Here is a 24,855-nt window from a genome sequence, read left to right as displayed (position 1 = left end):
GAGCTAAACCATTTAGTGCTTTGTAAGTAATCAGCAATATTTTAACATTTATACGATGCTTAATAGGGAGCCAGTGCAGTGTTGACAGAACAGGGCTAATATGGTCATACTTCCTGGTTCTGGTAAGAACTCGAGCTGCTGCATTTTGGACCAGCTGTAATTTGTTTATTAAGCGTGCAGGGCAACCACCCAGTAGAGCATTACAATAATCTAGACTTGAGGTCATGAACGCATGTACTAATTGTTCCACATTTGTCAATGAGAGCATATGGCGTAATTTAGATTTTTTTTTAAGATGGAAAAATGCGGTTTTACGGATACTAGACACGTGACTTTCAAATGAAAGATTGGTATCAAAGAGCATAGTTATAATTTTGTCCCTTATATTATCAATAGACACATTAAAGGGTTAGTTCACCCAAAAATGAAAATGATGTCATTAATGACTCACCCTCATGTCGTTCCAAGCCCGTAAGACCTCCGTTCATCTTTGGAACACAGTTTAAGATATTTTAGATTTAGTCCGAGAGCTTTCTGTCCCTCCATTGAAAATGTATGTACGGTATACTGTCCATGTCCAGAAAGGTAATAAAGACATCATCAAAGTAGTCCATGTGACATCAGTGAGTTAGTTAGAATTTTTTGAAGCATCGAAAATACATTTTGGTCCAAAAATAACAAAAACTACGACTTTATTCTTACTGCGTCTTACGTCAGCAGCGTCACTGCGGAGTCATGAACGGGGATTGACAACAGACCCGGAAGAGAATACAATGCTGAATAAAGTCGTAGTTTTTGTTATTTTTGGACCAAAATGTATTTTCGATGCTTCAAAAAATTCTAACTAACCCACTGATGTCACATGGACTACTTTGATGATGTCTTTATTACCTTTCTGGACATGGACAGTATACCGTACATACATTTTCAAGTCCAAAACGCAGCAGCTCGAGTTCTTACCAGAACCAGGAAGTATGACCATATTAGCCCTGTTCTGTCAACACTGCACTGCCTCCCTATTAAGCATCGTATAAATGTTAAAATATTGCTGATTACTTACAAAGCACTAAATGGTTTAGCTCCGCAGTACTTGAGCGAGCTCTTAACGCATTATAGTCCTTCACGTCTATTGCGATCTCAAAATTCCGGCCAGTTAATAATACCTAGAATATCAAAATCAACTGCTGGCGGTAGATCCTTTTCCTATTTAGCACCAAAACTTTGGAACGGTCTTCCTAACATTGTCCGGGAAGCAGACACACTCTGTCAGTTCAAAGCTATTGATAATATCAGGGACAAAATTATAACTATGCAACCGTCTACTACAGTATCGCATCAGGGAGTGCATTGTTTCATTCAATGCTATAGGAGAGAAAGAATTTTGCAAACTCGTTAATTCGTCTAAATCGACAACATGCATGTTAGACCCTATACCGACTAAGCTACTGAAAGAGATGCTCCCAGAGGTCACAGATCCTCTTCTTAATATAATTTATTCGTCTTTATCTCTAGGATGCGTACCAAAAACCTTTAAGCTGGCTATGGTTAAACCGCTTGTTAAAAAAACGCAACTTGATCCTAGGGAAATAGTCAATTACAGGCCGATCTCGAATCTGCCCTTTTTGTCAAAGATATTAGCAAAAGCAGTATCCTCACAACTGTGTTCCTTTCTTGAAAGAAATGATATCTGCGAGGATTTTCAGTCAGGATTTAGACCGTACCATAGTACTGAGACAGCGCTCAGAGTTACAAATGATTTGCTCTTATCATCCGATCGTTGCTGTATCTCTCGGTTGGTGTTACTTGATCTTAGTGCTGCATTTGACACCACTGACCACAACATTCTTTTAAATAGACTAGAAAACCATGTTGGCATTTGTGGAATTGCGCTAGCATGGTTTAAATCATACTTATCTGACCGTTATCAGTTTGTAGCAGTAAATGAAGAAATGTCTTGTCGATCACAAGTTCAGTATGGCGTACCACAAGGCTCAGTACTAGGACCGTTGCTGTTCACTCTGTGCATGCTACCCTTGGGCGATATCATTAGGAAGCATGGAATTAGCTTTCACTGTTATGCTGACGATACTCAGCTGTATATTTCTTCAAAACCTAACAAAACTTACCAATTCACAAAATTAACGGAATGCATAGCTGATATAAAAAAAACTGGATGGCTAGTAATTTCCTACTTCTAAATTCTGAAAAAACAGAGATTCTAATTATTGGACAAAAAAACTCCCACACGTAATAACCTAGAATACTGTCTAACACTTGATGGCTGCTCTGTCAAATCTTCTTCGCCGGTTAGGAACCTGGGTGTGCTCTTTGATACCAATCTTTCATTTGAAAGTCACGTGTCTAGTATCCGTAAAACCGCATTTTTCCATCTTAAAAATATATCTAAATTACGCCCTATGCTTTCATTGACAAATGCGGAACAATTAGTTCATGCGTTCATGACCTCAAGGCTAGATTATTGTAATGCTCTCCTGGGTGGTTGCCCTGCACGCTTAATAAACAAATTACAGCTGGTCCAAAACGCAGCAGCTCGAGTAGCAGCTTACCAGAACCAGGAAGTATGACCATATTAGCCCTGTTCTGTCAACACTGCACTGGCTTCCTATTAAACATTGTATACATTTTAAAATATTGCTGATTACTTACAAAGCACTAAATGGTTTAGCTCCGCAGTACTTGAGCGAGCTCTTAACGCATTATAGTTCTTCACGTCTATTGCGATCTCAAAATCTGGCCAGTTAATAATACCTAGAATATCAAAATCAACTGCAGGCGGTAGATCCTTTTCCTATTTAGCACCAAAACTTTGGAACAGTCTTCCTAACATTGTCTGGGAAGCAGACACACTCTGTTAGTTCAAAGCTAGATTAAAGACACATCTCTTTGACCTAGCATTCACATAATACATTATAGACTTCTATTTTTCAATCTTAGGCTGCATAGATTAGGTCAGCCGGAACCGGGAACAATTCCCATAAATCCTGATGTACTCGTTACATCATAAGTAGAATGGCATCTACGCTAATTTTAGTGTCTTTGTTTATCCCAAGGTTTTCCCGCAGCCTGCCGGATCCAGGCCGTATCCAGATCTGACGAAGGACTTTCGCCTGGACCCGATGACAACACAGTGCTGAAGTGCCAACTAGTCTTTCCCTATGGAGGATCCCTTTACCACTCTACAGATAAAGCGTTGTCAGGAAAATTTGTTTCGCGTACTTGCCCCGAAGTGATAAAATAAAATTAAATTCTGTATAAAAATGTATAAGGAAAGACCAGTGCTTTGTTTAGGCTTGGTTTGTAGGGAATTACAAACCTGCGCACATACACTGCTCAAAAAAATGAAGGGAACACTTAAACAACACAATGTAACTCCAAGTCAATCACACTTCTGTGAAATCAAACTGTCCACTTAGGAAGCAACACTGATTGGCAATTAATTTCACATGCTGTTGTGCAAATGGAATAGACAACAGGTGGAAATTATAGGCAATTAGCAAGACACCCCCAATAAAGGAGTGGTTCTGCAGATGGTAACCACAGACCACTTCTCAGTTCCTATGCGTCCTGGCTGATGTTTTGGTCTTTCTTAAATATCCAGTTCTGCTGTTGTTTCAGTGTACTATTTAAGTCAAGGTAAGGCTATTTTCGATTCTGTAATAATTTTGAATTTTTATCTTCACATAAATCTGTATTTTATGTATACGCGTTCGCACTTTAAATAACAGCCGTGTCTGGAAAGAATTACAGTTAGAATTTTATTACACTTAAGTCCAACGGTAGTTTCGATTCCTTCCATTTGCGAATTATTTGCTTTTGCTGTGCTAATTGCTGGACCGAGACAGCAACTGTGAATTAAGGGTTATAAACCAGGTTAGACCGAGGCCAGAGCCAGGACAAGCGGTCAGTCTGTGAGACTGTCAGAGCGTGCTGGTGGTCTTTCTATAATATCCAGTTCTGCTGTTGTTTCAGTGTACCATTTAAGTCAAGGTAAGGCTTTTTTCGATTCTGTAATAATTGTGAATTTTTATCTTCAAGTCAAGTCATCTTCATTTATATAGCGCTTTTAACAATGTAGATTGTTTCAAAGCAGCTTTACAGAGATAAACGTATAATTTAAGGTAACAGAGATTGTTTTGGCTTTATAGCGGTTCTTTAAAAAGTTATTTTTCAGCTAAAGTTAGTTTTGATTTGATTCGCTTCCGTCGCAACGATCATTTGTTATTAAATTAGGGGCCGCTAAGACGACACCATTCTCTCTACACAGACTTTAAACGCGAACCTGGGAGAAACGCTGATGGTGTTCACATGCGCATTAAGAATTGGTTCTATAGTTATGTGCGTTTGAATATACACTGCTCAAAAAAATTAAGGGAACACTTAAACAACACAATGTAACTAAGTCAATCACACTTCTGTGAAATCAAACTGTCCACTTAGGAAACAACACTGATTGGCAATCAATTTCACATGCTGTTGTGCAAATGGAATAGACAACAGGTGGAAATTATAGGCAATTAGCAAGACACCCCCAATAAAGGAGTGGTTCTGCAGGTGGCGACCACAGACCACTTCTCAGTTCCTATGCGTCCTGGCTGATGTTTTGGTCACTTTTGAATGCTGGCGGTGCTTTCACTCTAGTGGTAGCATGAGACGGAGTCTACAACCCACACAAGTGGCTCAGGTAGTGCAGCTCATCCAGGATGGCACATCAATGCGAGTTGTGGCAAGAAGGTTTGCTGTGTCTGTCAGCGTAGTGTCCAGAGCATGGAGGCGCTACTAGGAGACAGGCCAGTACATCAGGAGACGTGGAGGAGGCCGTAGGAGGGCAACCACCCAGCAGCAGGACCGCTACCTCCGCCTTTGTGCAAGGAGGAGCAGGAGGAGCACTGCCAGAGCCCTGCAAAATGACCTCCAGCAGGCCACAAATGTGCATGTGTCTGCTCAAACGGTCAGAAACAGACTCCATGAGGGTGGTATGAGGGCTCGACGTCCACAGGTGGGGGTTGTGCTTACAGCCCAACACCGTGCAGGACATTTGGCATTTGCCAGAGAACACCAATATTGGCAAATTCGCCACTGGTGCCCTGTGCTCTTCACAGATGAAAGCAGGTTCACACTGAGCACATGTGATAGACGTGACAGATTCTGGAGACGCTGTGGAGAACGTTCTGCTGCCTGCAACATCTGTGAAGAGCACAGGGCGCCAGTGGCGAATTTGCCAATCTTGGTGTTCTCTGGCAAATGCCAAATAGGGGTGTGACGGTTAGTATATAACCGTGAGACCAACGGTTATAGTTGAACACCGTCATTAGAACTCTATAACCGCCAAAACCGTGTTATTAAAAAATTTTTTACAAACATTTTTTAGCGCAGAGAATGATTAAATACTAATTAAAAACAATTGTTAACAGTCTGTGTTATTAATGGTCTACGTCGTTTCCAACTGTATTTGATTCTTTGCCAAGTATCCCCTGACCGACCGCCAATCATTTGAGATAGAAATAAAAGCTATGACTATGATATAGTGATGTGCTATCATTATGAGGTTTATTAAACAAATGAAAACATTTGCAATAATAAACATTAGCAATAAACATTTGCAATAATAAACAACGTACCATTACCGATAACTGATCGTACAGTTTAATTACCCCTTATAATTGAATAAAGTTATCAAACAGTCTGCACTGCATAAATGATAAATTATACTAATCCTTATTAAAGGGATAGTTCACTTTGAAATTAAATTTTGATATGTTTTAGCTTACCTCAAGGGAATCCAAGATGTAGGTGTCTTTTTTTCCGCAGTAGTTTCAATTTTGATATTTTGATAGGTCAAACCGTTCTTGTCTGTCAGTCATATAATGCAGGTCGATGGTCACCACCTCAAAGAGCATGCACAGAGTCCAAATTAAAACAATTCCCCATCGTCCAAATTAAACAATTCCCTATCGTAAGTACACATTGATGGCCTAAGACACGAAACGAGCGGTTTGTGTGAGAAAACGAACAGTATTTATATCGTTTTTACCTCTTGTACACAGCCATGTCGAAGTGATCTGAGAGCGCGGGCGGGTATAGATATATACACTAGATGTCGCCTTGGCTACGGTTTCGTTCCAATGAACTGCCGTAGCCAAGGCGACTTCTATTGTATATATCTATACCCGCCCGCGCTCTCAGATCACTTCGACATGGCTGTGTACAAGAGGTAAAAACGATATAAATACTGTTCGTTTTCTCACACAAACCGCTCGTTTCGTGTCTTAGGCCATCAATGTGTACTTACGATGGGGAATTGTTTAATTTGGACGACAGGGAATTGTTTTAATTTGGACTCTGTGCATGCTCTTTGAGGTGGTGACCATCGACCTGCATTATATGACTGACAGACAAGAACGGTTTGACCTATCAAAATATCAAAATTGAAACTACTGCGGAAAAAAAGACACCTACATCTTGGATGCCCTTGAGGTAAGCTAAAACATATCAAAATTTAATTTCAAAGTGAACTATCCCTTTAATAAGGATTAGTATAATTTATAATTTATGCAGTGCAGACTGTTTGATAACTTTATTCAATTATAAGGGGTAATTAAACTGTACGATCAGTTATCGGTAATGGTACGTTGTTTATTATTGCAAATGTTTTTCATTTGTTTAATAAACCTCATAATGATGGCACATCACTATATCATAGTCATAGCTTTTATTTCTATCTCAAATGATTGGCGGTCGGTCAGGGGATACTTGGCAAAGAATCAAATACAGTTGGAAACGACGACGTAGACCATTAATAACACAGACTGTTATCAATTGTTTTTAATTAGTATTTAAACATTCTCTACGATAAATGTTTGTAAAAAATATTTTAATAACACGGTTTTGGCGGTTATAGAGTTCTAATGACGGTGTTCAACTATAACCGTCAGTCTCACGGTTATATACTAACCGTCACACCCCTATTTGGAATTTGCCAGAGAACACCAAGATTGGCAAATTCGCCACTGGCGCCCTGTGCTCTTCACAGATGTTGCAGGCAGCAGAACGTTCTCCACAGCGTCTCCAGACTCTGTCACGTCTGTCACATGTGCTCAGTGTGAACCTGCTTTCATCTGTGAAGAGCACAGGGCGCCAGTGGCGAATTTGCTAATCTTGGTGTTCTCTGGCAAATGCCAAATGTCCTGCACGGTGTTGGGCTGTAAGCACAACCCCCACCTGTGGACGTCGGGCCCTCATACCACCCTCATGGAGTCTGTTTCTGACCGTTTGAGCAGACACATGCACATTTGTGGCCTGCTGGAGGTCATTTTGCAGGGCTCTGGCAGTGCTCCTCCTGCTCCTCCTTGCACAAAGGCGGAGGTAGCGGTCCTGCTGCTGGGTTGTTGCCCTCCTACGGCCTCCTCCACGTCTCCTGATGTACTGGCCTGTCTCCTAGTAGCGCCTCCATGCTCTGGACACTACGCTGACAGACACAGCAAACCTTCTTGCCACAACTCGCATTGATGTGCCATCCTGGATGAGCTGCACTACCTGAGCCACTTGTGTGGGTTGTAGACTCCGTCTCATGCTACCACTAGAGTGAAAGCACCGCCAGCATTCAAAAGTGACCAAAACATCAGCCAGGACGCATAGGAACTGAGAAGTGGTCTGTGGTCGCCACCTGCAGAACCACTCCTTTATTGGGAGTGTCTTGCTAATTGCCTATAATTTCCACCTGTTGTCTATTCCATTTGCACAACAGCATGTGAAATTGATTGCCAATCAGTGTTGCTTCCTAAGTGGACAGTTTGATTTCACAGAAGTGTGATTGACTTGGAGTTACATTGAGTTGTTTAAAGGGATAGTTCACCCAAAAATGAAAATTCTATCATCGTTTACTCACCCTCAAGTTGTTCCAAACCTGTATGAGTTTCTTTGTTCTGCTGAACACAAAGGAAGATATTTGGAAGAATGTTTGTAACCAAACCGATCTCGGTCCCCATTGACTACCATGGTATATCTTTTTTCCTACTATGGAAGTCAATGGGGACCGAGATCTGTTTGATTACAAACATTCTTCCAAATATCTTCCTTTGTGTTCAGCAGAACAAAGAAACCCATACAGGTTTGGAACAACTTGAGGATGAGTAAATGATGACAGAATTTTCATTTTTGGGTGAACTATCCCTTTAAGTGTTCCCTTTATTTTTTTGAGCAGTGTATATTCAAACGCACATAACTATAGAACCAATTCTTAATGCGCATGTGAACACCATCAGCGTTTCTCCCAGGTTCGCGTTTAAAGTCTGTGTAGAGAGAATGGTTTCGTCTTAGCGGCCCCTAATTTAATAACAAATGATCGTTGCGACGGAAGCGAAACAAATCAAAACTAACTTTAGCTGGAAAATAACTTTTTAAAGAACCGCTATAAAGCCAAAACAATCTCTGTTACCTTAAATTATACGTTTATCTCTGTAAAGCTGCTTTGAAACAATCTACATTGTTAAAAGCGCTATTATAAATGAAGATGACTTGACGATAAAAATTCAAAATTATTACAGAATCGAAAATAGCCTTACCTTGACTTAAATGGTACACTGAAACAACAGCAGAACTGGATATTTAAGAAAGACCACCAGCACGCTCTGACAGTCTCACAGACTGACCGCTTGTCCTGGCTCTGGCCTCGGTCTAACCTGGTTTATAACCCTTAATTCACAGTTGCTGTCTCGGTCCAGCAATTAGCACAGCAAAAGCAAATAATTCGCAAACGGGAGGAATCGACACTACCGTTGGACTTAAGTGTAATAAAATTCTAACTGCAATTCTTTCCAGACGCGGCTGTTATTTAAAGTGCGAACGCATACATAAAATACAGATTTATGTGAAGATAAAAATTCTAAATTATTACAGAGTCGAAAATAGCCTTACCTTGACTTAAATGGTACACTGAAACAACAGCAGAACTGGATATTTAAGAAAGACCACCAGCGCGCTCTGACCGTCTCACAGACTGACCGCTTGTCCTGTTTTTGAGAATTTGTATCCAAAAAAAACAGTATGCCTTTTGCCTGCTTTGATCAAGACAGGATAGAATACATTTGAACATTATGTTCCTTATGTGAAAACATACCAGTGGGTTGGGTTGGTTTTGCAACTGGAAATCTGGGGTTTCCTTCCTGGCAGGCACGTATGTTTGTCCGTCCCCAGGCTCTGGTGAACTTGGTGAAACTACAAAAAACTGAAGTTTAGAATATGGTGAAGTAATGTTGATCAAAATGGTGTTTTGTATTAAAACATGGCACATTTGGGATATGTTTTGTTAGTGTTGCACGTGTATCATCAAGGCTGAGCTGGTCAATAATTCCAATAAATCAGCATGAGCTTTATTCTAATCAATAGATTAAGTTAAAGGGATACTCCACTTTAAAATGAATATACTCACCCTCATGTTGTTTCAATCCTTTATGAATTTCTTTCTTCTGCTGAACAGAAAGGAAGATATAAGAATGTCAGTAACCAGACAGTTTCTGGGTCCCATTGACTTCCATAGTATATTTTTTTCCTACTATGGAAGTCAATGAGACCAGAAACTGTGTGGTTACTGACATTCTTCTAAATATCTTCCTTTCTGTTCAGCAGAAGAAATAAATTCATACAGGTTTGAAACAACATGAGGGTGAGTATATGATGACAGAATTTTCATTTTAAAGTGGAGTATCCCTTTAACATGTAAACAAACGCTAATATTTAATGGTAATGGTAACGTGACGCAGTATTTGAAGTTAATGATAGCCCCTCACAAACTAGGACCACACGGTGCACAAGCTGCGTTTCTACAAATTATTAAATTAACCAATTCAACTCAAGTAGTCACAGATACACTGCCTCTAACATAAAAGTTAAAATCCAACTTACAGAGCAACAATTATTTATTAATCTGATAATTAATATACGAACTTACCGAGCCAAATACCGCCGCCATTACTGAAGATTCGCCCAATATTACTGAATATTTCTGTCCTTTGCAGAGTCATCCTCCTCATCCTCATGATCCTCTGTCTCTTCCAGGGCCTCCTTCTCCTCCAGGGCTGCTTGCAAAGCCTGCTCTTCCTCCACACTGGGGTCCTGGGTCTCGGTGATTTCGGGTCCGCTGGGGTGTTCGCTGTGGGACGGTGGAAGCACTATTGGGGTGTAGGCCTCTCCGATATAGTTCAACCCCCAACCAATGTATATGTTTCCAAACTTCTTGCCACTTTCAGAAGCATAAGCATAAGCTCCAGGCCAGAGGATGGAGCGCAGCACAGCGATGGAAAACTGAGGAATGAGGTTAGAGGAGATCATGGCGCTCCAAGGTGGGGTGTCATGAATCTTTGCATCCTCAGACAGAGGCGTCAGAAGAGGAGGCCCAATCTCAGGCTCCAGCTCATCAGGTTTTTCCTCCTCCTCGGCATCTTCGTCAAAGTCATCCGCTGACTTAGGAGTTATGTTTACCCACACACAGCGGCCCTGTGTAAGTATGTGCTGTACATGATGGACCCATAGATTCAGAGACTCATGAGCCATCTCGTGTATACGATTGCCCTCAAAGTTAGGATTCTCCTCAAAGGTGTCTCGCAGTTCTTCATCCTCTCCTTCATCCTCCCCAAACTGGTAGAATCCCGCAGGGCTGACGTGCGTGGCGGCTGAGATCCGTGCGATCTGGGCACGCAGGTAGTTTGCCTCATTGCCGGGAAAGGGAGGGAAACTTACAACAGGAGCATCAAGCCTGCCTGAGAAGAGCCTGCGGATCTGCCGCGCTGCTGTGATCTGAGCGGGGGTGACCGTCGGCAGTCTGACCCACGGCATGCCGGGCTGTTGACACACAAAATAAGAGAATTTATTAACGCCAGTTTGATTTTCTTCCTTTGGCACTGGCGCAGGTGGCATGTAAGTTGATTTAGGGAGTGGATCAGCAGCTTCTACATGCTCTGCTTCATCCTTGTCCTCCTGTGACTCTTCCTCTCTCTCCTCATTTGATGGTTCTGTGTTCTCCTGCTCCTCCTCCCCGTCACCCTCTCTGAATTCCCCCTCAGCCACCAGGTAGTTGCTCTGTGTGCCGAGGATCTTGCCCCAGAATCGACAGCGCTGGAGACACTGTGTGTCCACCAGTTGTTTCAATGCCAGAAAGATTCTCTGCATCTCCTCTTTCCCCAGACCCACACCAGCTTGCTCAAAGAAGAACGCCAGTTCTGCAACATTCGGTAGAGGAGAATCCACCAGCTCTTCCTCGTGATCATCTTCCCTGCCTGCCGCACGTTTGAAGAGTGTCTTCTGCTGCTCGGCCAGCAACTGAGCTGAGGATGAGGAGGATGGATTGTCACGCAAGGTGTCCTGTTTCTCCTGAAGGATACTTCCTTTCAGCTCGCGACTTATGTCCTCGATCACATCGACTGCATTCTCTGGACGCTCATCCATAACTTTTGTTAACATTTCTACAAGGTGATCAAAAAGATTGAGATTTGTTTTAGTGCTGGTCTTCATCATGTAAGCCTTGAAACAAGCTGCCGCCAGTAGTCGCTCATGGTTCAACGCTTCCTCGGTCATCGTAGTAAACTTAAAACTGCTGCCGACTGGGGATATTTTGGGGATATTTAATTTAATTTTATCAATCAATAAATTCCTCTTGAAACAAACTTTGTTGTATTATTTTAATTTAATACTGTGAAGCTGCTTTAATACAATCTGTATTGTGAAAAGCGCTATACAAATAAACTTGACTTGACTAATTAAAAACAAACAAATGTTGTTTTGAAGGTCGTATTTATACTGCCGATTGCGTCATCACCGCGTCACCACAGCGCATCCTACGATGGGCGATTGCGTCATCGCGGCGCGACGGAGGCTAAAAGCGACACCAAATGCTCCATTATTTCCCCGTGAAAGGAACATAGACAGTATTTAAACTATAAAGTATATAAAAATATAAAAGGAAGGATACAAAACAAAAACGGATCCTTAGTGGCCTATTCTACCCAATAAGTCATTGCGCGCCGGTGACGACAGCATTATTATTTTATTTTTTAAAGGCGGCTGAGATTAGAGTTCGGTGGTGGACAGCAAATTCACATTTAAATCTAAGTATTATGTTTTCCTTTACTCAAATAGCTAGCGAAACCACAGTTAAAGTTTCTTATAAACTTCATCTTAACTCCTTCGTCACCATTGCGTGGCTTCATTTGTCAGGTAGTTTGAGGCAAAACTTGTGCTAATATTGTAATATTGCACTAGTCTATCTCACTTGTGTATTATAATAAATACCACTCACCCTATAAAGCCCACAAAAATAAGAAAAGCCTTAGATAAGGCAATGGGGTTTCACTTTTATGTGTATTTGTAGTGCTGTCATGCAAGCTATGTGGTTTTAACCAAATTTGAGTATCCAGAAATATGATTTCTTAAGTATTTTGTATGCATGTCTTGATGTGTCATATTTTGCAGTGTTAACAATGCACTTAAGATTGCACCCCTGTGTTAAGTACCCCTTTCTGCTTTTTTAGAGCAATTCAGGAGAAAATGGGTCTGGGGAAGGTAACTGCCGTACCAAAAAAAAAAAAAAAAAGGGACATCTTAATATATATATATATATATATATATATATATATATATATATATATAAGAAAATAAAAAGTAAAATATATAAGAAAATTAATACACACATCTTTGCTGAAATGTAGTGCTGTTGTTGTTGTTAACAAGGTTCATTTGCTCTGCCCTTAGGATTGCAAATGTCCTGGGACAGGTGAGGGTGTGTGAACTGAAACTTGGCCCTGGTTTATCCTCATGGATGAGGTGTTGGGACAGAGGCATTGCACCAACCCCCCTGTCATCATTGCCTTAATCCCTGAGGACACACCAGGGCAGAGTTCAGCAGTGGGTGCCCACGGTGAGGAGGAGCCAGGGGCAGCAGCAGCACCAGCACCAGCAGCACCAGCACCAGCACCACCAGCAGGAGCAGCACCAGCATGAAGGCGGCGAGACAGAGGATGAGTTTTTGGACTTGATCAGAGAAGACATGCAACTAGAGAGGGAGGCAGAGGCGAGGAGAGCACAGGAAAGAAGGGAGAGGATGGACAGGCTGTTTTCTCTTCTTGAGAGAATGATTGAAAAATATATTGGTTAACTTTTTTTTCACTTTTATTTTTCAAAAGGAAAGAAATTCTGTACATTATTTTTATGCAACTTTAAATGTGTAAATAAAAGAGAATGAATTGTTCTGGACATTATTTATTTTTATAATTTCTACATGAAACAAATTCTTCTACACCTTTAAAAAAAAAAAAAAATTGGTAAATGAAAATCATTTGTTCTATAGGCTACATTAAAGTACTTTTTCCAACTATTTACAACATACGTTAAACATAAAATCAACATAAACATTTAACTTTACAGTAAATAAAATAAGAAAAAAAAGTAGACTTTTATTGAGCTGAGCAGGGAGACCCTGGTGGAGCTGCTGGACCGGGATGGGCTGCCCCTGGTAATGCCTTCTGCTGGTGGGACATCATCTGGGATGGTCTCCAGAGTGTTTAAGTGCATATTTCCACTATCCACTAAGTTGTCTACCAACAGGCTTGCAGGACAAACACTTTTGTGGAATTTGCAAGGGAAAAGGAGAATTTATTTGATCGTTGGTGTACTTCCATGAAAGTTACCACTAAAGAGCAGAGAATTAGTGCTCTTAGAGGAGATTAAACATTGTGTTCCTCATGCTGTAGCTGAACATATTACTGAACACAAAGTGAATAAACTTTCTGAAGCTGCTATCATGGCTGATGAATTTGTGTTAACCCATCGGGGGTCATTCAGTTTGTTCAGCTTTAAGAATGACATGAGTAAGTCTGCGTTTTGCTCTCAAGCTAAGACAAAGTCTCCAGTGATGAGTAGGAACGTTAAATGACGTGGTCATTTATTAGTTTCAAAGCTGATTTTGGCAACACTTCATAATAACATTCATTTAAAAGTTACCAAACATGAATACATTTATATAATGCTTAAAATCATTAGTTCATGTACATTCAAGCAGCTAGAAACTATATAATTTTATACATTTTCATATACATATTTAAATGTTTGTTAAAGTTATTAAGTCTTGGTTAATTAAATCTCCAAATAAGACACATTTAAAAAAAAAATTTTTTTAAATGTAAAAATGTTTACATCAAATGAATATGACTGATGAAGTGCAGTGTATGTTTGTAGAGTGTGTATCTGAAACTCTGCGAGTCGCTGCTCTGGTCGTGTGTTGCAGTGAATCCTGATTCTTCAGCGATCTCCTTTACTCTGTCAGCAAAACCTGACACTTGCTCTTTTGAAAGGTCCAACAGGAAGCTGAACAAGAAAAAACAGTGATAATGAGCATTCAGGGGTTTTGCTTGCAAGCTATGCATCAAAATGTTAGCATGAGCATGAATGTAAGTTTGATTTGTGTGTGTGATGATGGACTCACTTCGCTAACTCTATCACCAGAGCAGCATCAGGCGCTGCGATCTCTCTCAGAGAAGAATCGAGCTGATGAACCATACTGAGAAAACAGAGATTGTGTTATCATCAGACAGTTTATGCTGGTCACTCACACACAAACTCAAGCACTGTTTCTGTGAGCTGCGTATGAACAGGCTTCACCTGGCTGAACAGAAGATGCTGTTGAACAAGTTCCTGTATTTGTTTTTGAGGGGAAGTTTGTTGAGTGAGTCTGGAGACAGAAATGACACTTTCACTCCATTCAGGCTCAGCAAATCTGCAAAAACACAAGAACCCAAAATAAATGCTGAAAACTCTCAAAACTATTTAAAGCAGCACTGTTTGATTTGTTTACAGAACTTCACTGGCAATAGATGTACATTGTTTTGACATAATAGGATGTTACCAAGCACTTGTGTCTGTTGCTCAGGTTCTGTGTGAGTTTGAGAGGAAGGGGGATCATTCTGCATCTTCTCTTCTGTTGTGAGACTGTCTGCGGATTGACAGCAGGAACTCGAAGGGTTTGGTACATCTTCATTCAGTAAAGAGCTCTCTCTAGTGGCAAGACATTCAAACAACGCCAGGACGTTCACTTCTGAAATATCCTGAGCCGTCTGAGAGAGAAAGATGGACAGAGAAAGGTCAATCATGATGGAAATGTTATTGCAATATAATATGCAGTTTATCATGCAGTGACAAGCTATAAAGATAAGTCAAACATGTGGTCTTGGACAGAGAAAAGAAGTAATGCAATATGATTTTTTTTTTTTTTTCATGAGGTTTTTGTTTGTAACTTAATTTTGGGGGGTATTAGGGGTTATTAAATAGTTCCTGTCACATTTACATGTTGATTGTTCTGTTTCTTCAGGAGGTCTTTGTTCTCGGTCTCTATGCCGAAGGATAGATATGGACCGGAGACGATGTCTCCCCAATATCCTCTAACAGCGACCCGATCTCCACGCTGGTACAAACACACACACCGTTGCATGACAGTGTATCATGGCTCACAACTATTATTGTAGACAGTCAATCTACTCACATGATTGAACACTCTGACTCTGATTGGCTGTTTGGTAAAGCCCCTCCCTCATTTCAAAGGCCACACCACTTTCCCTCCATTTCACATACTGATGTTTGCTGATGATGTCACACTAAGAGAAAAATCACAGGATTTTGTAGAACAGTAGTGAGGCAGGCTTAATATCTTTTACTAAAACCATAAAAAAAACTATTTTGTTACTTCAAATTAATTAAATTAAATCCTATCTTTATTTAAACTTATTTTATTCCAAGCTAGTTGCCAAGGCAACACTTGTCATTTTCGTTTAGTTTCACTCGCGGTACTAAAATAACTGAAATGGAAATATAAATTAATAAAAAGTATGAATACACACACACACACAAAAACTACAAAATTAGTCAAACTAAATTTTTGTTTCTTTATACATGGGAACATGGAAAAAGTGTCTGCTGTGAATCGTAAATATGTAATTTAGGTGCTGTTATTCGGAAATTGCCTAAACAATCACATTTTAAATAAGATATGGGCTGAAATAAGTCTAATTGTTAAATAACTGTGTAACATCCAGTAATTTGAGTCTTATTGCACGGCTCTGATTGGCCTTCCGGAGTGCAGGTGTATAATAATGTCATGTTATTTGGTACATACGCCTCTCTGGTGCAGTTTCATGCTGAGATCCCAGTCGAAACACCCCTGTCGTGAGTCGTAGCGAGTCCCCAGGTGCTGCCGAACACGGGCGTCCCAGACCTTACGCACACTTGCTGGCACTGACGGTGGCCGTTCCCACAGTTTAAAGATCCGGACCAACTCATCTCTCTCCTTAAACTGATGATGAAACAGCAGAGGAGTGGATATCACTGAGATGAGTTTGATTATGACATGCAGTATATAAACACATATATGAATGTCTGCTGGACCTTCAGAAGGCTTGTATCAAGGCAAGGATGGGCGTGCGAGTCAGAGGACAGAGTTTTTGTGATGGAGAGAGAGAGTTGAGCCGCGGCGTGTTTTAAAGTCTCTTCCGTCTCTTTGCGAATCTCAGAATTCCCAAACACCTCCAGAAACACTTCAGTCTTTTCTAAAAAAAAATTACAACACAAATAAACTTCCTCGACTTGATCTGATCTGAGTATACAAACATGAATGCAATATGTGACATTTACAGTGTACAAAAACTAAAAACAATGTAGAAAAAAACAGAAGTACATTTGTATTTTTACACCTTTCCCTAACTTGAAACAACAGGAATTGTCCAAATGTAATATAACATGTAAGTCTATTATGTCTCATTTGTATTATATATTTATTATAATCTTTAAAACATTTGTAATATTTTAAAATGTGTGTATACATATACTATGCTGGGAATTACAGGTTATAAACTTATTACTATAACTGTCTGTCATAATATATGAAGGTACGTACTGTGTAGACTCATGTTCTCAGGGGTCTGAAGTGATAAATATAGTAGTAATAATTGTCTGGCAACAACCTCCATATTGTTCTCAATCACCCAAACCTGCAACATGCCACATGTCTCATCATTAACACATTAACATACACAGAACAGAACAGTTGATTTATGTTGTGGGAATAATATGCCATAAAGGCTATTATTATGCTGTATGTAACAGATTCTGAGGTCACACACACATGTAGTGTATCAGAGTCGGTCAGTCCAGTGATGGTCTTCAGGATGTGTCTGGGATCTCCACTGCCCACCAGCAGGACATTCAGCTCTCCATCTGACCTCACTGTGTTCTCTGTATAGAAAATACATCACACTCATGTATGTGAGCATTGATCCATATTTACAGTGTTTTGTCAGATCCTGTGATGGTTTATGCTTCACCTGAGTTCAGGAGGTCTCGTGCTGGTCCGAATCCCCACCAGGTCACACACCCCGCGCCCTCGACAGTCCGACCGGCGCTCATTCTTCACGAGCACTACGACTTTATAAAACAGGATAATGCCTGAATATCCTCCTTCTTAGCGGACTGTTGTGGATTTTGATTTTGGCTGAACTATTTTATTGCAGTTTAACTATACAAAAACAAAAAAAATCCACGTAAAAGCAAAAGCAAAGGTTCAAGCAAATGACTTCACTTTTTCAGAGGAAAAAGTGAAATGGATTAAATCATTCCCATCTTTTATCCTCTCCACAATCCTGCCACCAGCAGGCGAGAAAAGGAAGCGCAGGGTCGTAACTGTAGTTAACTCTGAGATATGAATCTGAAACTGTAATTTGTTTGAGTTTTTTTAATCAAGACCAGTGCTTGTGTCCTACTCAATTTTTTTAAATGTATTATTATTATTATTATTATTTTTACAGTCTATGGTCCTCCTACTCCAGACGGCGCGCGCTTCCTGTTGCTAAGCAACCGCGGTCCAAGCATTAGCTTGCGTTTACCCGGATAGAGAATCGAGAGGTGAGTTACAATTAGCTACATATTATATATGTGTTTACTACGTGGATTTTTGTTGTTTTTGTATAGTTAAACTGCATTAAAATAGTTCATATTTAGGCCAATAGGCCAATTTATACTTCTGCGTCGGGTGCGCGTAGAAGGTACGGCGTAGCATACGCATTGACGTGTACCATACGTCGTACCCTTCGCCGTACCCTGACGCGCACCTTCTCAAAAATGTAACTACGCGTCGCGGCGACGCGGACCGCATGATCTGTGATTGGTCGGCTGGATAGCATCGCGTTTCCTCCTACGCATTTCCGGAATAATCTTCTGCACTCTGCACCGCCCGCCCGCCATTTTTAAATTCCGAAGATCAGTGAAGAGCCATGGAAATAGACCAACTGACCGAGAGATTGCTTGAAGAAGTGCGGAAATACAGCCATCTGTATGACTCCTTCAGTCGCCATTGCTCGTTGAAACCTAAACTCAAAATAGCCGCGAGGAATGTAAACACAGTGGAACTGGAACATTAAAACCCACCCGCGCCAAACTAGCGTTTCGGCGGTGTAACTGCAGAGCAACACAGACATTCGCAGAAGTATAAATGCTCACGACGGCGTCGCCTACATGCGTAGCCTACGACGTACACTACGGCGTACACTCGACGCAGAAGTATAAATTGGCCTAAAGAGCACTAATTCTCTGCTCTTTAGTGGTAACTTTCATGGAAGTACACCAACGATCAAATAAATTCTCCTTTTCCCTTGCAAATTCCACAAAAGTGTTTGTCCTGCAAGACTGTTGGTAGACAACTTAGTGGATAGTGGAAATATGCACTTAAACACTCTGGAGACCATCCCAGATGATGTCCCACCAGCAGAAGGCATTACCAGGGGCAGCCCATCCCGGTCCAGCAGCTCCACCAGGGTCTCCCTGCTCAGCTCAATAAAAATCTACATTTTTTTTCTTATTTTATGTACTGTAAATTTAAATGTTTATGTTGATTTTGTTATGTTTAACGTATGTTGGAAAAAGTACTTTAATGTAGCCTATAGAACAAGTTTTTTTTTTTTTTTTTAATGTATAGAAGAATTTGTTTCATGTAGAAATTATGACTGTCATTACAAAAATAAACAATGTCCAGAACAATTCATTCTCTTTTATTTACACATTTAAAGTTGTATAAAAATAATGTACAGAATTTCTTTCCTTTTAAAAAATAAAAGTGAAAAAAAGTTAAACAAGAATATGCAGAAAAAATATATATTTTTCAATCATTCTGTCAAGGAGAAAACAGCCTGTCCATCCTCTCCCTTCTTTCCTGTGCTCTCCTCGCCTCTGCCTCCCTCTCAGTTGCATGTCTTCTCTGATCAAGTCCAAAAACTCATCCTCTGTCTCGCCGCCTCCATGCTGGTGCTGCTCCTGCTGGTGCTGGTGCTGGTGCTGCTGGTGCTGGTGCTGGTGCTGGTGCTGCTGCCCCTGGCTCCTCCTCACCGTGGGCACCCACTGCTGAACTCTGCCCTGGTGTGTCCTCAGGGTGTGACACTGTCATAAGAGACATGATTTACTGCTCTATTCAGTATAATTATTTCATGTATAATAGAGTTTTAATTGGTTTACATGTTTTCTTAGTCCATTTTATTCCTCTTAACATTTTAAGTGTGTATGTCTTTAAGAAATGTATGGTTGGCATGTCATGTGAGGGATCACATGACAGGAAGCAGGAACTACACTTGTACAAAGAGAGCAGCATGGCAAACACAACGAATACCAATCACTTTTCTGGAGTGTGGAGTTACCACTTGCAGACTAACCTTTAAAGACACCACATCAAGCTTTTGGATTATCACTTATTTTGGATTGTATATACACTGGTGGACACTCACATTGGGACGCTTCAACACACAAGGATTCATAAGGACTGTTTTAGGGTATGGTGCAATGGACTCTATGCTTTTTAACAGCCTGAGTTTTCCTGGTTTTATTGTGTTGTTTTAAAGTCTCTTGTGAAGATTGTAAATACACAGTTCTTATCCACTTTAACCTCAGTTTTGTCTCAATCTTTTAACACCCAATTCCTCAGACAGTAAAATCTGACCCCATTTTAACTTTTGTAATTTCAACGTAATTAGCTGAACGTTACAAGGGATTAAGGCAATGATGACAGGGGGGTTGGTGCAATGCCTCTGTCCCAACACCTCATCCATGAGGATAAACCAGGGCCAAGTTTCAGTTCACACACCCTCACCTGTCCCAGGACATTTGCAATCCTAAGGGCAGAGCAAATGAACCTTGTTAACAACAACAACAGCACTACATTTCAGCAAAGATGTGTGTATTAATTTTCTTTTTTCTTTTCTTATATTCTCATTCTCTCTCTCTCTCTCTCTCTCTCTCTCTCTCTCTCTCTCTCTCTCTCTCTCTCTCTCTCTCTCTCTCTCTCTCTCTCTCTCTATATATATATATATATATATATATATATATATATATATATATATATATTCATTAAGCTGTCCCATTTTTATTTATTTTTTTGCCTGTATGGCCGTTACCTTCCCCAGACCAATTTTCTCCTGAATTGCTCTAAAAAAGCAGAAAGGGGTACTTAACACAGGGTTGCAATCTTAAGTGCATTGTTAACACTGCAAAATATGACCCATCAAGACATGCATACAAAATACTTAAGAAATCATATTTCTGTATACTCAAATTTGGTTAAAACCACATAGCTTGCATGACAGCACTACAAATACACATAAAAGTGAAACCCCATTGCCTTCTCTAAGGCTTTTCTTATTTTTGTGGGCTTTATAGGGTGAGTGGTATTTATTATAATACACAAGTGAGATAGTGGTATTTCTGAGATAGACTAGTGCAATATTACAATATTAGCACAAGTTTTGCCTCAAACTACCTGACAAATGAAGCCACGCAATGGTGACGAAGGAGTTTATAAGAAACTTTAACTGTGGTTTCGCTAGCTATTTGAGTAAATGAAAACATAATACTTACATTTAAATGTGAATTTGCTGTCCACCACCGAACTCTAATCTCAGCCGCCTTTAAAAAAGAATAGTGGGTAGAATAGGCCACTAAGGATCCGTTTTTGTATCCTTCCTTTCACGGGGAAAGAACATAGACAGTATAAGAAATGGACACAGCGACCCCACAGATTTCAACGGAGAAAAGTGAAGCAAATTAGAAGCACTCACTTCCTGATGGCTGAGCGTACTGCGCAGACTCAAACTGAGCTTGACGACGTAGATGTGACTTGAGCAACCTGTCCAACAGTTGTAAGTCTTCTAGTAGCTGTGCCAAGAGAAATCTGAATCATTCCCTTCCGAAACTTGCAGAGACGGAGAGCGTGAGTAGGAGCTGTCCATGAGCTAGGAGCAGGAGCAACTTAATGACTCTCTATGGGCTTCTCCCTTGACTTTATCGGACTTTATCGTCCCCCCGATTGACTGCGAGCTTCTCCTCCTGTCTATACGGTAATTTCCAGAGAGTCGCGTGGTTATGACGCAATCGTTAGCCTATTTTTACAAAAACTGCTTCTACGGGGCCATAATGTAAGATACAAGGTAATGGAGCCTTTTATACATTGTCGTGTTTCTTTAGAAATAAACAATGGACAAATAGAGTCTTTAAACGCCTCAGATGTAATGTTATTCGCTGTCAAAGTGACACTAAAATGAATGGGAGTCAATGGAATGCTAACAGTAGGTGATGGCTTGTTAGCCAATGGAGGCCCCCGGGGGTGGTACGCTTTTTGGGTGATGGATTGGCCCCCTGGGAAAGAAGTGTGCATTTGGTGTCGCTTTTAGCCTTCGTCGCGCCGCGATGACGCAACCGGCCTTCGAATACGGCCTTCATAGGATGCAGTGATGCAATTGGCGGTGACGCAATCGGCCTTCAAATGCGACCTTCAAAAGATGCAGTCTTGGGAAATGCGCTGATGTTTGTGTGCATGGAGAATTGCCTTAAAATATAAGTGAATATCCGTGAAATACAGACTGTAAAAAAAAAAAAAGAAAAAAAAAAAAGATATATATATATATATACCGTTTGTTTTTAATTAGTCAGCGACAGTTTTAAGTTATACTAAAATGGAGATGACCGAGGAAGCGTTGAACAATGAGCGACTACAGGCGGCAGCTCGTTTTAAGGCTTTCACGATGAAGAACAGCACTAAAACAAACCTCAATCTCTATGATCACCTTGTACAAATGTTAACCACAGTTATGGATGAGCGTCCAGAGAATGCAGTCGATGTGATCGAGGACATAAGTCGCGAGCTGAAAGGAAGTATCCTTCAGGAGAAACAGGACACCTTGCGTGACAATCCATCCTTCTCATCCTCAGCTCAGTTGCTGGCCGAGCAGCAGAAGACACTCTTCAAACGTGCGGCAGGCAGGGAAGATGATCACGAGGAAGAGCTGGTGGATTCTCCTCTACCGAATGTTGCAGGACTAGCGTTCTTCTTTGAGCAAGCTGGTGTGGGTCTGGGGAAAGAGGAGATGCAGAGAATCTTCCTGGCTTTGAAACAACTGGTGGACACACAGTGTCTCCAGCGCTGTCTATTCTGGGGCAAGATCCTCGGCACACAGAGCAACTACCTGGTGGCTGAGGGGGAATTCAGAGAGGGTGTTTCCCATCAATCAGGGAATTGATGCTCCTGTTGTAAGTTTCCCTCCCTTTCCTGGCAATGAGGCAAACTACCTGAACTATATCGGAGAGGCCTACACCCCAATTGTGCTTCCACCGTCCCACAGCGAATACCCCAGCGGACCCGAAATCACTGAGGCCCAGGACCCCAGTGTGGAGGAAGAGCAGGCTTTGCAAGCAGCCCTGGAGGAGACGGAGGCCCTGGAAGAGACAGAGGATCTGGAGGATGATTAAAATGGAGGTGTGACTCTGCAATGGCCAAAAATAAACCTGGACTTTGGTCAGATGTAAAAAAAAAAAAAAAAAAAAAAGAAAAAAAAAAAAGGATGCAGTCTTTGAATTGGGAAATCCTTCGTCTCGCCGCTGTGACGTTTCGTCTAGGGATGGCGAAAACTAAAAAAATTCTTGACCGACCACCGAGCCTCATTAGCCGGTTGAAACCGGTTAAACGATTGGTTTAAAATATGCTACGCTATTTGAAATAAAAGCCATTTCGAGCCGCGCCTGCAATTTCGCAACTGTCGCATTTCTCTGCCGCTCTGCCTCCCGCTCACACACACACTTTCCACTCACGTCACTTTTTTTTAAGTCCCCTAGAGCGCGAAACATGAGTCCTGCAAACGCAGCACCGAAGAGCTTGTATGTAATCGGAGAACAAATGGCTCCTTAGTTTCTAAATGGTTTGGGTACAAGGTGATCGCGTTGAAAATAAAGGCGTTTGTCTAGCGTTAGAAGCTCATTTGAAACATTGCCGCGGCTCATTTAAGAAAATGACAGCTCCGAAGAGACGCCGCTTTAGTTTGAGGTAGTGCTAACAATAATAAAGAAAGATGATGATCATCATCACCTCATCTGTTACCACTGAAATGTAGATGTATTTCCAAATCTAAGCCCATCTAATGCGGAATGTTGCCTAATAGACTGCAACACGATAAAACCAATGGATAAAACAGGCACCTTCAGAATGCGTAAAAGACGCACCGGCCAAGGCAGGTCTAACTCATGTTGTATAATATCAAGAAAATGCAATTACCTGCCTCCTTGTTTATTGTAGATGCCTTTATTGTTACACATATTTAGCCAATCTATTGGATATAATGCATTGCATTCAATGTTGTTATTTATTTTGTTTGTAAAAGATGGCTTATATTGTTTTGGCATAGATGTACAGTAATTGGTTATGTATGTATGTGTGACTGTGCCACCCCATGTTGAGAGGAGCAGAAAAGTGCGATTGTGTGTGCGCTAGAGGACTCCTACAACTTTAAATGAACTCAGCCATTGTAGTTGAGTTTACTGGAGTTCAAGGACATAAAGAGGTGGACCGCTTGCATCTGCCTGGAGAAGGATCTGGGAAACTTTGGAGGAGTACCAACCTAATGCCTGTTGTAAACAACAGGAGTATAAAAGACTGATGAACTGACTGCCTTTTGGGGATACTGATAACGCCAGTGCCGCCGACGCCTAGAAGCCCAGAGCTGAGGACAAGAAACCCCAAGCAGAAGATAAGAAGCCCAGATCTTACTACACCTTTGATTCAAAACGTGATTATTGTATTTTATACTTAAACGATGAAGTTCTATTTGCCTTTATATTTTTGTTTAATATAAAAAGTAAAGTAACCAATTAAAAGAAATTTAATTGATTACAAAATTTGCACATACCACAGAGGAGTCTTCTGACCAAATTGTAAGTACCTTTTAAATGCTTACGGTTTAGGTCAGATTTGACTTTCTTTACCATACCTGAGAATAATAAATAAATAGGTAAAAGGTGTTAAGAGTAAAGTACACACCGTAAAACATGGCGCCCAACGTTTTATGGGCATTGATCCATCGACCCCTGGCCACGGTCGATTGAGCAATGCTTGCCCATTCGCTTCCGCACTCGTACGCTTGAGTATAGGAGTACGAACTTTGAAAGCTAGTAAATTACCAACTAAAAGGCAACCTGTAAGACCCCCAAAAATGTTAATAGTCTAGAAAAGATTGTTTAAAGGAACAACCCAGAAAGGGTTAAAATAAAAGACGTCTAAGAGAAACTTCAGGAAAAGATAGTATTTAAAGATACAGCCCAGAAAAGGATATGTAGATAATATTTATAGATTAAACCCAGAAAGGGTAAAGATTAATATAAAAATAAAATTCCGAGAGAGTGGAAAGATTAATGCTATAATGCATAGCATTTTGCCAGAAAGGGCAAAGATTAATATAAAAATAAAATTCCGAGAGAGTGGAAAGATTAATGCTATAA

The 24,855-nt window shown here is 40.7% G+C and overlaps 1 protein-coding gene, 2 long non-coding RNA genes and 1 pseudogene across 9 annotated transcripts in view; 1 reads left to right on the top strand and 3 right to left on the bottom strand.

Annotated features, from left to right (window-relative positions):
• The window catches only part of LOC309509430 (radial spoke head protein 4 homolog A-like), a 55,274-nt gene extending 43,463 nt beyond the window's left edge, over window positions 1-11,811 (bottom strand). For 4 of the 6 annotated variants that reach the window (XM_082184139.1, XM_082184140.1, XM_082184135.1 and 1 more), the window contains exons 1-2: window positions 9,968-11,811; window positions 9,137-9,244 (exon numbers count right to left, since the gene is read on the bottom strand). In XM_082184139.1, the coding sequence (XP_082040265.1) occupies window positions 10,009-11,589 (1,581 nt within the window). In that variant the 5' untranslated portion in view covers window positions 11,590-11,811 and the 3' untranslated portion in view covers window positions 9,137-9,244; window positions 9,968-10,008. Of the gene's footprint in view, window positions 1-8,891; window positions 9,030-9,136; window positions 9,245-9,967 lie in introns of those variants that run through there. The other 2 variants (XM_082184136.1, XM_082184138.1) reach the window with 2 other exon arrangements.
• Window positions 11,812-12,130: 319 nt separating this feature from the next.
• On the top strand, window positions 12,131-13,258 carry LOC309509463. The gene is made up of 2 exons (XR_014209907.1): window positions 12,131-12,573; window positions 12,763-13,258. It is a non-coding gene; the product is annotated as an uncharacterized lncRNA (long non-coding RNA).
• A 940-nt stretch (window positions 13,259-14,198) lies between these two features.
• On the bottom strand, window positions 14,199-18,643 carry LOC309508821 (dynein axonemal assembly factor 3-like; annotated as a pseudogene). Its single transcript, XR_014211651.1, has 11 exons — window positions 17,379-18,643; window positions 17,180-17,289; window positions 16,952-17,045; window positions 16,444-16,604; window positions 16,175-16,351; window positions 15,545-15,656; window positions 15,344-15,466; window positions 14,912-15,119; window positions 14,668-14,782; window positions 14,492-14,566; window positions 14,199-14,373 (listed from the first exon to the last, which is right to left on the bottom strand). The product of XR_014211651.1 is annotated as a dynein axonemal assembly factor 3-like (transcript).
• Window positions 18,644-19,081: 438 nt separating this feature from the next.
• LOC309509467 lies at window positions 19,082-20,914 on the bottom strand. The gene is made up of 2 exons (XR_014209912.1): window positions 20,852-20,914; window positions 19,082-20,207 (listed from the first exon to the last, which is right to left on the bottom strand). It is a non-coding gene; the product is annotated as an uncharacterized lncRNA (long non-coding RNA).
• Between the last annotated feature and the right edge of the window lie 3,941 nt (window positions 20,915-24,855).

The sequence above is a fragment of the Leuciscus leuciscus genome, assembly GCF_965113295.1.
Source record: "Leuciscus leuciscus genome assembly, chromosome: 11".
In the NCBI taxonomy this organism is placed as follows: Eukaryota; Metazoa; Chordata; class Actinopteri; order Cypriniformes; family Leuciscidae; genus Leuciscus; species Leuciscus leuciscus.
This window is presented reverse-complemented; position numbering and strand designations above follow the sequence as displayed.